This window comes from Macaca fascicularis, chromosome 16 (assembly GCF_037993035.2).
Source record: "Macaca fascicularis isolate 582-1 chromosome 16, T2T-MFA8v1.1".
NCBI classification, from domain to species: Eukaryota; Metazoa; Chordata; class Mammalia; order Primates; family Cercopithecidae; genus Macaca; species Macaca fascicularis.
The window spans coordinates 88,076,051-88,088,117 of NC_088390.1; the positions used below are offsets into that span (position 1 = coordinate 88,076,051).

The 12,067-nt window shown below is 55.2% G+C and overlaps 1 protein-coding gene across 1 annotated transcript; it reads right to left on the minus strand.

Moving 5' to 3' along the window:
- Nucleotides 1-1,011: 1,011 nt before the first annotated feature.
- On the minus strand, nt 1,012-6,553 carry PDE6G (phosphodiesterase 6G). The gene is made up of 5 exons (XM_065532471.1): nt 6,504-6,553; nt 3,529-3,733; nt 2,178-2,218; nt 1,598-1,691; nt 1,012-1,167 (listed from the first exon to the last, which is right to left on the minus strand). Exons 2-4 carry the CDS (start codon nt 3,672-3,674, stop codon nt 1,615-1,617), a joined length of 264 nt encoding a protein of 87 aa, XP_065388543.1. The 5' UTR covers nt 3,675-3,733; nt 6,504-6,553; the 3' UTR covers nt 1,012-1,167; nt 1,598-1,614.
- Nucleotides 6,554-12,067: the final 5,514 nt, after the last annotated feature.

The window sequence follows — 12,067 nt, forward strand, 5'->3', positions numbered from 1 at the left end:
GGGTCTCACTCTGTCACCTAGGCTGAAGTGCAGTGGCAGGGTCTCAGCTCACTGCAGCCTCTGCCTCCTTAGCTCAAGCAATCCTCCCACCTTAGCCTCCTGAGTAGCTAGAACTACAGGTGCCTACCACCACGCTCAGACAAATTTTTTTTTTTTTTTTTTTTTGAGATGGAGTTTTGCTCTTGTTGCCCAGGCTGAAGTGCAATGGTGTGATCTTGGCTCACCACACCCTCTGCCTCCCAGTTCAAGCGATTCTCCTGCCTTAGCATCCCAAGTAGCTGGGATTACAGGCATGAGCCACCATGCCTGGCTAATTTGTATTTTTAGTAGAGATGGTTCCTCCATGTTGGTCAGGCTGGTCTTGAACTCCTGAGCTCAAATGATCTGCCCACTTTGGCCTCCCAAAGTGCTGGGATTACAGGTGTGAGCCACGATGCCCAGCCTCATTATTGTTATTTTCAAATACAGAAAGGGTCTTGCTATGTTGCCCAGGCTGGTGTTGAACTCCTGGGCTGCAGTGATCCTCCCACCTTGGTCTCCTAAAGTGCTGAGATTATAGGCATGAGCCACTATGCCCAGCTACAGCCAGTTTTAGTGGGCGCTGTCTAAGGACAAGCTGGCTGGGTGCTCTGGGGGAGTTGCTAGTGTCACTGTGCCTCAGTTTCTCTCTTGTGAGGTGGGAGTAGGAGCTCCAGCCTCACGGCATGTGGCATGAGCCGTGTCCCATCTCAAATTCTCTGTGAGGCCTGCTCCAGCCACGTGCATGCTTCATTGACTATGGTCCCTGGGAGTGCACCAAGGCCTTCTGCCTTGACCCAGCCATGGCCTGACATTGTGTGTCTCAGGGCCACCAGCAAGGCTCAGTGAGGGTGTGAGCCCAAGGGCTGTCTTCCCGCTCAGTCAGGCCAGCCTCTCCTGCACCACTGCCCACTGCCCACCCCTTCACCCACGTGCTCCTGCTCAAGTGACCCCACCACAGGTCCTGTCCCATGCACAAATATGCCACAGACAGGCGAGGGCACACTAATTTTATTTTGAAATAGGGACTGCAAGGGCGGGCTGTATTGAGAAGGATGGCCCCCTGCCGTGATGAGCGTGGGGCCTCATCTGCTCACTGTACACACCTGGAGTCCTGCTACCCAGCGTTTCCAAACCAAGGGCACCCACCTGGGAAGGGATGCAGAGAGAGGGAGCTCCTCTGCACCCCCATAGAGGCAGGACAGGGGGCTGGGGTGCAGAGGCACTCTGGGGACACCCTGCCCTGGCTTTCCAGCTGGGAGGAGGGGATGACCTGGGGTCCAGCAGGCTCCCGGGCTGGGGTCCACTTCCCGTTCTCCCTGGGAGGGGAGACTCGCCAAGCCTCTCTGCAGGCAGGACTGAGGGGTGGGCCCAGTGTTGAGCAGGGCCTGGCCAGCCCCTGAGGGGGCGTCCTGGAGGGAGGTGATGGGCTCCTGGTGACTAGTATTAATATGTAGGGGGGGACCTGAGGACACAATCCCACACTGGTGTCCAGGTGCCATCTGGGCTAGGGGGACTTCTCAACAGGAATCCTGAGCAGGGTTTAGAGCAGAGAGGGCAGGAGGGGGAGGGTCTGGACCTCAGCAGGGCCTGGTGCTAGATGATGCCATATTGGGCCAGCTCGTGCAGCTCCAGGTGGTTGAAGGCCTCCCAAGGGCAGATGACCGTGATGTCTGTGGGAGAAAGGGGCCTGGATCAGAGAGGATCCCATGGCCCAGGGACCCCCAACCCTGTGGCCCTGTTTCCCACAGCCCAGGTGTAGCCCTACAGTGTGCTGAGTTGGGGTGTGCAGACCCTGGCGTGGGGCCCTCCTCTGGGGACACACTGGCTGTAGGGGAAGGAGGGTGCGGCAGGTCCAGGGGAGGGAACCAGAGGAGGGTGGGGCTTGCTGAAGGGGGAGGAGGCAGCAAGGGGTTCTGTTCTTTCCCAGACCCCTCCCCTCACCTGGTGCAAGTGTCCCAAATGGGAACAGCCTCACCTTCCAGATCCAGTGGATCTGGAGCTCAGTGTTGGGGGAAGAAGTGATGGACAGGCTGGGGGTCTCTAAGTGAAAAGCAGGGGAGGTGGGGGCCGAGGTGGGCTGCATTGGGCCCTGGGCGTGCTCGGTGTGCCTGGGGGGACCTGGGCAGACCTCAGGTTGGCACTGACAGCCGTCGTACCTGTTCCCAGGCCTTCCATTCCAGGGATGTCATCCCCAAACCTGCAAGGACAGAGCAGTCAGGGACATGGCGGGGCCCAGCCCTGGCTCAGTCAGCCTGAGGCCTGAGGTCATCTCTAGCCTTCCTAGGAGATGAGGCGTTTGTCTGGGAGCCCAGTGGGCAGAGACCTGCCTCCTCCCCAACCTCCTGGGGCTTGGTGGGCCTGAGGGGGCGTCCTTCACAGACCCACAGTGAGTCTGCTACCCCGAGCATCATGGGGCTGAGGCCCAGAAAAGGAGGTGCAAGCCCCAGGGTGCTAGGCAGGTGCGTGCCCTGAGGGAGTACGGAGGGGGTGCGTGGTTGGTGTACGGTTTGAGTGTAGATTTGTGAAGGTGGCTTGTCTGTGAGTGTGCCTCACGTGTGCACATGTGGCGGTATGAGCATGTTTGTGCACACACATGAGAGTGTCATGCCTGTGTGTGCACCCACGTGTAAGTGGACACTCCTTGGTGCATTGTGCCGTGGCTGTCCCTGGGTGGCAGTGGCTGTATTTTTTTTTTTTTTTTTTTTTTTGAGATGGAGTCTCACTCTGCCGCCCAGGCTGGAGTGCAGTGGTGTGATCTCAGCTCACTGCAAGCTCTGCCTCCTGGGTTCACACCATTCTCCTGCCTCAGCCTACCGAATAGCTGGGACTACAGGCGCCTGCCACCATGCCCGGCTAATTTTTTGTATTTTTCAGTAGAGACAGGTTTCACCGTGTTAGCCAGGATGGTCTCAATCTCTTGACCTCGTGATCTGCCCACCTCAGCCTCCCAAAGTGCTGGGATTACAGGCGTGAGCCACTGTGCCTGGTGGTTTTGTTTTTTTGAGACGGAGTTTCTTGTTGCCCAGGCTGGAGTGCAATGGTGTGATCTCGGCTCACCGCAACCTCTGCCTCCCGGATTCAAGCAATTCTCCTGCCTCAGCCTCCCGAGTAGCTGGGATTACAGGCGTGCACCACCACACCTGGCTAAATTTGCATTTTTAGTAGAGACAGGGTTTCACCATGTTTGTCAAGCTGGTCTCAAACTTGCGACCTCAGGTGATCTGCCCGCCTCAGCCTCCCAAAGTGCTGGGATTATAGATGTGAGCCACGGCGTCTGGCCGGCAGTGGCTATATTTTCAAGCATGGTTGGCAGTAGCATCTGGAGCAGGTGACAGGAGCCCCCAGTTCCCCTTCCCCCTCCTCCATCCCTGCTCAGGCCCTCAGGCACCGCCCTACCTACCCCAGCTGTGAGGCTGGGATCACTCACCCAGTAAAGTGGCCCAAGGCCCTGCCGCGCCTCCCCTTCCTGTGCAGCTTTCAGAGGCCCCAGCCCCCAACTCTGCTTACCCTTGGACGCCTTTCTTTGGGGGCTTGCTCTTGAACTGCCTGGTTTGTCGCTGCTTAAATTTAGGGGGTCCTTTCCTGGGGGTGACAGGTCCCCCGACCACCCTGGTGGCTGACCGGAACTCAGCCTTGGGCGGCTCCAGGTTCATGGCGAGGCTGATGGAGACACCGTGGCAACCCTGGCTCCTGGACTCCCTCCTGCTGCAATCTGGGGACAGACCGGGCCCGGGTCTCAGTCAGCCCTCCTGCTTCCAACCCTTGTGGGGGTCTCAACCCACCGGTGGAGGGGCTGAGACCCAGCCCCACCAGCCCCAGCGTCATCCAGACGACAGCCCCTGCAATCTGTCCTGGGGCAGCTAGCCTGCCAGCCCTGCTCGGGCCGCCCACCGTCCACTGGCGCACTCCTATTCCCCTTGCCTAGTGGATGCCCCCCCAGCAACGCTGGCCACACACAGCTCCGGCCTCTCCCCTGCGTCCTGGCCTCCCTCACCCCACCCCACAATCCACAGCAAACCTAGCCTCCCAGCCTGGGGCAGGTCCTGAGCCTGGAGTCCTCACCGCCTCCCTGTGGGTGACCACTGACAACCTCCTGCCCCTTCCCCCGCATTCCCCACCCCAGGGGAGCGTGACTGGGGAGCATTCAACTGCTACTCTTGTTTGTTTGTTTGTTTGTTTTTTGAGACAGAGTTTTGCTCTTGTCGCCCGGGCTGGAGTGCAGCAGCACAATCTTGGCTCACTACAACCTCCGCCTCCCAGGTTCAAGTGATTCTCCTGCCTCAGCCTCCTGAGCAGTTGGGATTACAGGTGCCCGCCACCACGCCTGGATAATTTTTGCTTTTTTTTTTTTTTTTTGAGGCGGAGTCTCGCTCTGTCGCCCAGGCTGGAGTGCAGTGGCAGGATCTCAGCTCACTGCAAGCTCCGCCTCCCGGGTTCACGCCATTCTCCTGCCTCAGCCTCCCGAGTAGCTGAGACTACAGGCGCCCGCCACCTCGCCCGGCTAGCTTTTTGTATTTTTTTTTTTAGTAGAGACGGGGTTTCACCCTGTTAGCCAGGATGGTCTCGATCTCCTGACCTCGTGATCCGCCCGTCTCGGCCTCCCAAAGTGCTGGGATTACAGGCTTGAGCCACCGCGCCCGGCCTAATTTTTGCATTTTTGCATTTTTAGTAGAGACGGGGTTTCACCATGTTGACCAGGCTGGTCTCAAACTCCTGACCTCGTGATCCACCCGCCTCAGCCTCCCAAAGTGCTGATATTACAGGCGTGAGCCACCGCACCCGGCCCAGCTGCTACTCTGTTGAAAGTCCTCTGGGGCTCCTGCTGGGATTGGGATGAGACCCAAGTGGCCCCTCCCCTGCCTGCCCGGCCCTGCAGATGAGCCTCGAACGGCCCTTCCTGATGGTTAGTGGGGTGGGCTCCCTCCATCTCAGGTCCCCGCTCAGGGAGGCCTCCCCTGAACTGCCGCCCTGCAACCCCTGTGTCCTCAGGTTCTGATTTGCTTCTTCTCATCACGTGTCGTGTTAGCCCTCATTCTGGGCTGGTGGGCATCTCCCCGGGCTGTTGCCCTCTGATTCTTATTGATGGGTTTATTGCTTTCTGCCTCTTGTCTGTGCTTTGCGGTTGGGGTGCTGTCAGTTCCCTTCACCCACTCATGGAGGGATCCCTGAGCCCCTCGGCACCATGACGGGCACTCCGCAGTGCGGATGGAAAATGACGCACAAAATGAGGGGCAGGGTTGCCGGGCAGGGCGACCCTGGGAAAGGGGCCTGTCTCAGAGACTCGGGGCTGAGCTGTGAAGTCCTGTGTCTCCCAACCCCACTTCACAGAGGGACAAGCTGAGGCTCAGGGAGGGAGGGTGCTGGGCGTCTGTCTCCCCTCCTGGGGAATCCCCAGGCCCTCTGTTCCTGGAGCCAGCTTGGGGAGCAGGGTCACCCACCTGGCATGGCGTGGCTGAGTGGCCTCGGCTGCTCTGGACAAGGCCAGTGTCCTTGCACCACTGCACAGGGTGACCTCTCCTCCTCCTCTCCCTAGAGCCTCTCCCCAGATGCCCTAAGCCCCAGTGACCTGGGCCAAGGGCAGTCCAGCTTCCCCTAAGCCTATTAACAGCAGAGGGGGATTCCTAATCTCCTGGCGAGCTGCTGCCAGACGCACATGCTGCCAGAAGGTTCTGGAAGGAGGCACATGACAGGAGAGGCTGCTTGCCCGCACTCAATGCCCCAGGGACCACCTCTTAGGGTCCCCTTTCCTGCCCCTGGTCTTTTTCACTGGGATTCCTGACTCCAGGCCTGGGCTACCACCAGTTGTTTGCTGAGCTTCAGGCGTGGGAGTGACCAGAAAGCAAGGGCAGGTGGCCCATTCCGGGGAGGAGGGCTCTGCAAGGGGTGCTGGGCACCTGAGATTGGGGTAGACCCTGCCATGGCGCCTTCCCTCAGTAAGGTTCAGCCTCTGTCCCCGGGACCGGGACCAGCACCAGCCTGCGCAAAACCAGGACTCAGGAGCCTGGTGGTCCTAGCTGCTCAGATCCCACGGCACCCAATCCTCATATCCTAGACAGCACAGGCCCCATCCAGCTGCTTCCCCAGCCCCAGGACATGGGCGGTCCTGGGCAGCTCTCAGCGCTGATGGAGCTCCAACCATCAGATGCCATCCACGTGGAAACCGCTGCCTGCACTGCCCGGGCCTGACCCAGCCTGTGACTGGCATCCACTCAGGTCAGCTGAGCCCATGTGGCCTGAGGTTCCCAGACCATCACTGGCTTGGGGATGGCAGCAGCACTGGTTACCATGGGGGAGCAGAGGAGGTGGTTGGCTGGGAGTCCTCTCTGAATAACAGGGTGGTGGGTAGGCTTCTGCAGACCCGGACCTCAGCCACCGTGGTAAAAGCCTGTCAGCTCCCTGCCCTGTGGGCGATGGGCAGACCCCCACTAACTCCCTGGGGGAGGTGGCTGCGAGGAAAGACAGCGGGGTTGGCCACTACTCACCAAGTGCAGGGCAGGTCTCAGGGGTCCATGCTATGAGTGCTGGGCCTTCCTCCGCAGGGTGCCAGCCCGGGCATTTATCTTGCTGCTTCGTGAGCTGATTAGGCGTCTCAGTGCCACGCTAATGAGATTGTTGGGCCCCAAGGGGGGACACAACCACCAAAGTTTCTGGGGATGGGGAGGAGGGGCTCAGGTGCCGTCAAGGGCTCCAAGGAAGGACACCTGGCAGATGGGGCCGGGACAGGGAGAGAAGTGTGACCCTGAACAGCCAGGATCCTGCAGCTGCCTATCTTCCAGATGGCAGCACCCACAGTGGCCGCTGTCTGGGGCCTCCTCACTGCCTTTCCTGACCCTGCCTGACCTCTGAAGAGCCCACCTTCGTGGTCCCCAAAGCCCTCGGCAGCCTGGCCCTCACCCACTGCTGTGGCCTCACATCGCGCCCCTCCCACCCCAGGGCCTTTGCACCTGCTGCTCCTGAAACCAAACAAGGACCCCTCTTAGGGGCCTGTGGGTCTCCCCAAGCACAGAAGCAAGGACAATGTTGAGTTCCTTCAAGGGCAATCCAGGCCCCCAGCCATCCCTGAGAAACAAATGAGCAGCCAATCCGCAGGAAGGTCACGGCACACAGACCTCAGATGAGCAGGAGCTGAGGACTGGCCTCTGACAGCCCTTCTCTTACCTAAATTTCTTCCTGAGGGGCCTGGAAGAGGCCATGCCCAAAACCCAGAGCTAACATTCTTTCCTGCGGATCCCAAAGTTTTAGACAAAGCTTTGCCTCCACACCAAATCAGAAAACCTTTGAATCCACCTCTGACTCGTGGGCCCCAACTTCAAGATCTCCTTGCTATTTATGCCAAAACCAGTGTACAGCCTCTGTGTACTGATTTATGACTTTGCCTGTGACCTCTGCCTCTGCACCTTTAAAAACCCGTAACTCAGGCTGGCCGTAATAATCCCAGCATTTTGGGAGGCTGAGGTGGGCAGATCATGAGGTCAGAAGATCTAGACCATCCTGGCTAACATGGTGAAACCCTGACTCTACTAGAAACACAAAAAAATTAGCCAGGTGTGGTGGTGGGCACCTGTAGTCCCAGCTACTCAGGAGGCTGAGGCAGGAGAATGGCGTGAACCTGGGAGGCAGAGTTTGCAGTGAGCCGAGATCATGCCACTGCACTCAAGTCTGGGTGACAGAGTGAAACTCCGTCTCAAAATAAATAAATAAATAAATAAATAAATAAATAAAAACCCATAACTCGGCCGGGAGGAGTGGCTCTCAAACAGCACTTTGGGAGGCTGAGATGGGAGGATCACTTGAGGCCAGGAGTTCAGGACCAGCCTGGACAACATAGTGAGATCCCTATCTCTACAAAAAAATTAGCTGGGTGCAGTGACTCACTTCCTATTTAATTTATTTATATTATTTTTGAGACAGAGTCTTGCTCTGTTGCCCAGGCTGGAGTGCAGCGGTATGATCTCAGCTCACTGCAACCTCCACCTCCTGGGTTCAAGCAATTCTCCTGCCTCAGCCTCCTGAGTAGCTGGGATTACAGGTGGGTGCCACCACACCCGGCTAATTTTTTATATTTTTAGTAGAGACAGGGTTTCACCACGTTAGCCAGGATGGTTTCAATCTTCTGACGTCGTGATCTGCCTGCCTCAGCCTCCCAAAGTGCTGGGATTACAGATGTGAGCCACCGTGCCCGGCCACAGTGGCTCACTTCTATAGACCCAGCTACTTGGGAGGCGAGGCAGGAGGATCCCTTGAGCCTAGGAACTTGAGGCTGCAGTGAGCCGTGGTCAAACCACTCCAGCCTGGGGGACAGAGCAAGGCTCCATCTCTGAAGAAATATGAAAATTTTGAAAAATTAAAAACAGGCCGGGCGCGGTGGCTCAAGCCTGTAATCCCAGCACTTTGGGAGGCCGAGACGGGCGGATCACTAGGTCAGGAGATCGAGACCATCCTGGCTAACACGGTGAAACCCCGTCTCTACTAAAAAAATACAAAAAACTAGCCGGGCGAGGTGGCGGGCGCCTGTAGTCCCAGCTACTCAGGAGGCTGAGACAGGAGAATGGCGTGAACCCGGGAGGCGGAGCTTGCAGTGAGCTGAGATCCGGCCACTGCACTCCAGCCTGGGCGACAGAGCGAGACTCCGTCTCAAAAAAAAAAAAAAAAAAAAAAAAACCTGGCCGGGCACAGTGTCTCCCGCCTGTAATCCCAGCACTTTGGGAGGCTGAGGCAGGTGGATCACCTGAGATCAGGAGTTCAAGACGAGCCTGGCCAACATGGTGAAACCCCATCTCTACTAAAAATACAAAAATTAGCTGGGCGTGGTGGCGGGCGCCTGTAATCCCAGCTACTCAGGAGGCTGAGGCAGGAGAATCGCTTGAACCCAGGAGGCAGAGGTTGCAGTGAGCCGAGGTCGTACCACTGCACTCCAGCCTGAGCAACAGTGAGACTTCGTCTCAAAAAATAATAATACAAATATAAATAGTAAAATAAAATAAAATGTATGAGTACTCCTTTCTTGGTATCATGTATCATGGACAACATACAAACACATGAAAATACATAAAGCTCCAAACAGACCTAAACAAAGACCCTATAGCCTTGATTTTAAAACTCTAGCCATGAGACTGGCAAAAATCGCTAGTCCAGAAAGGACAGCTGGATTCGAGTTATGCCACAATAAATGGAATAAGTCAAAAACCTCTTATCCCACATGACTCAATCCCTCACTCATCCCCAGAGGAAACAAGATTGCAATCCAACTTTTTTTTTTTTTTTTTTTTTGAGACAGGATCTGGCTCTGTCGCCCAGGCTGGAATGCAGTAGTGAAATATTGGTGGTTGCAGGAATTCAAGGTTGCCGAGAGCTATTATTGTACCACTGCACTCTAACCTAGGTGACAGAGTGAGACCTCAACTCTAAAATAGTAAAATAGGCCAGGCATGGTGGCTCATCCCTGTGCTTTTGGAGGCCGAGGGGGGTGGACCACCTGAGGTCAGGAGTTTGAGACTGCCCTGGTCAATATGGTGAAACTCCGTCTCTACTAAAACTACAAAAATTAGCTGGGCATCGTGGCGTGTGCCTGTAGTCCCAGCTACTCAGGAGGCTGAGGCAGGAGAATGGCGGGAACCCCGGAGGCGGAGGTTGCAGTGGGCTGAGATCACGACCCTGCATTCCAGCCTGCAGCCTGGACAACAGAGTGAGACTCTGTCTCAAAAAAAAAAAAAGTTAATTACATGGGAATGGAAATAAACTAATAAATGACTATAGTAAATATTTTTGACTTTTTGTTTGAAATATTACTGATTTTCTTTTTATTTTCCAGAATCAAGACTGTTTCTTTCTCCCTTTCTTTCTTTCTTTCTTTTTTTTTCTTCCTTCCTTCCTTCCTTCCTCTCCTTTCTCTCTTTCTCTCTCTCTGTCTCTCTCTCTCTTTCTTTGAGACGGTCTCACACTGGTTGTTTGGCTGGAGTGCAGTGGTGCGATCCGAATCACTGCAAACTCTGCCTCCTGGGCTCAAGCGATTCTCTTGCTTTAGCCTCCCAAGTAGCTGGGATTACAGGTGTGCGCCCGCCACCACACCCGGCTACTTTTTTTGTATTTTTAGTAGAGACAGGGTTTCACCATGTTGGCCAGACTGGTCTTGAACTCCTGACCTTGTGATCCACCCGCCTCAGCCTCCCAAAGTGGAATTACAGGCATGAGCCACTATGCTCAGCCTCTTTTTGGCTAATTTTTTTTGTATTTTTAGTAGAGAGGTGGTTTCACCATGTTGGCCAGGCTGAACTCTGGACCTTGAACTCCGGACCTTGTGATCCACCCTCCTCGGCCTCCCAAAGTGCTGGGATTACAGGTATGAGCCACCATGCCCCTATGTCTTTTTCGTTTTGAGACAGAATTTCACTCAGTCACCTAGACTGGAGGGCAGTGGCATGATCTTGGCTCACTGCAACCTCTGTCTTCTGGGTTTAAGCAATTATCCTGCCTCAGCCTCCAGAGTAGCTGGGATTGCGGACACAAGCCACCATGCCAGGCTAATTTCTTTTTTTTTTTTTTGAGACGGAGCCTCGCTCTGTCGCCCAGGCGGGAGTGCAGTGGCCAGATCTCAGCTCACTGCAAGCTCCGCCTCCCGGGTTCACGCCATTCTCCTGCCTCAGCCTCCCGAGTAGCTGGGACTACAGGCGCCCGCCACCGCGCCCGGCTAGTTTTTTTTTTTGTATTTTTTAGTAGAGACGGGGTTTCACCCTGTTAGCCAGGATGGTCTCGATCTCCTGACCTCGTGATCCGCCCGTCTCGGCCTCCCAAAGTGCTGGGATTACAGGCTTGAGCCACCGCGCCCGGCCTAAATCTCCTTTCTTAAAAATTCCCAGTCTACAGACTGAGACAGAATTGCTTGAACCTTTCTAAACTTATTGACCGCTAAAGAACTCATCCCTGGAACCAAAACCTGCCTGTTCCCCAAAAACTATTGAAATAAAAAATAAATAAATTGGCTGGGCGTGGTAGCTCACACCTGTAATCCCAGAACTTTGGGAGGCTGAGGTGGGCAGATGACTTGAGGTCAGGAGTTTGAGACCAGCCTGACCAACGTGGCAAAACCACGTCTCTACTGAAAATACAAAACAGCCAGACGTGGTGGGGCGTGCCTGTAGTCCCAGCTCCTTGGGAGACTGAGGCAGGAGAATCGCTTGAACCCAGGAGGTGGAGGTTGTGGTGAGCTGAGATCAGGCCACTGCACTGCAGCCTGGGCCACAGAACAAAACTTCGTCTCAAATAAATAAATAAATAAATAAATAGATTGATTGAGGCCTGTCTCAGATACTTTTTTTTTTTTTTTGAGACAGAGTCTCGCTCTGTCACCCAGGCTGGAGCCACCGCGCCCGGCCTCAGATACTTTTTGTTCATAGCTCTTACCAACTAAACAACTCATGAAAACGAAGCAGTTGGCCGGGCACAGTGGCTCACACCTGCAATCCCAGCACTTTGCGAGGCCAAGGAAAGTGGATTACCTGAGCCCAGGAGTTCAAGAGCAGCTGGGTGACGTGGTGAAACCCCATCTCTAGTAAAAATACAAAAAATTAGCTGGATGTGGTGGTGTGCGCTTGTAGTCCCAGCTACTTGTGTGGCTGAGACAAGAGAATCGCTTGAACCCGGGAGGCGGAGGCTGCAGAACTAAGCAGTCCACGGACACCAAAAACATGTACCTGGGTCTTTGGGCGACTTGGTGGGGAGTGGCATCCCGTGAGCACAGGATGAGGAATCTTACTTCGGGAATTCTTGCTGAGAAAAGTGTGTCAGCAAGGCAGCCCAGCAGAAAGGAATTCATTCACTGGCTCAAGTTGTCTTAGATAATAGGGTAGCCATAGATTACATCTTAGCTGAGCAGGGAGGAACGTATAAGGTTGCAAATCCCACATCCTGTACTTACACAAATATATCTGCAAATATTAAAAACTCATCTAGGTGAAATTAGAGAACAGGTCACTTGGTTAAGGCAGGTTTCTCTGTCACTGAGGACTGTTTTCCTTCCTTGTTTTCTTAGATTTCTTATTTTTGGTTT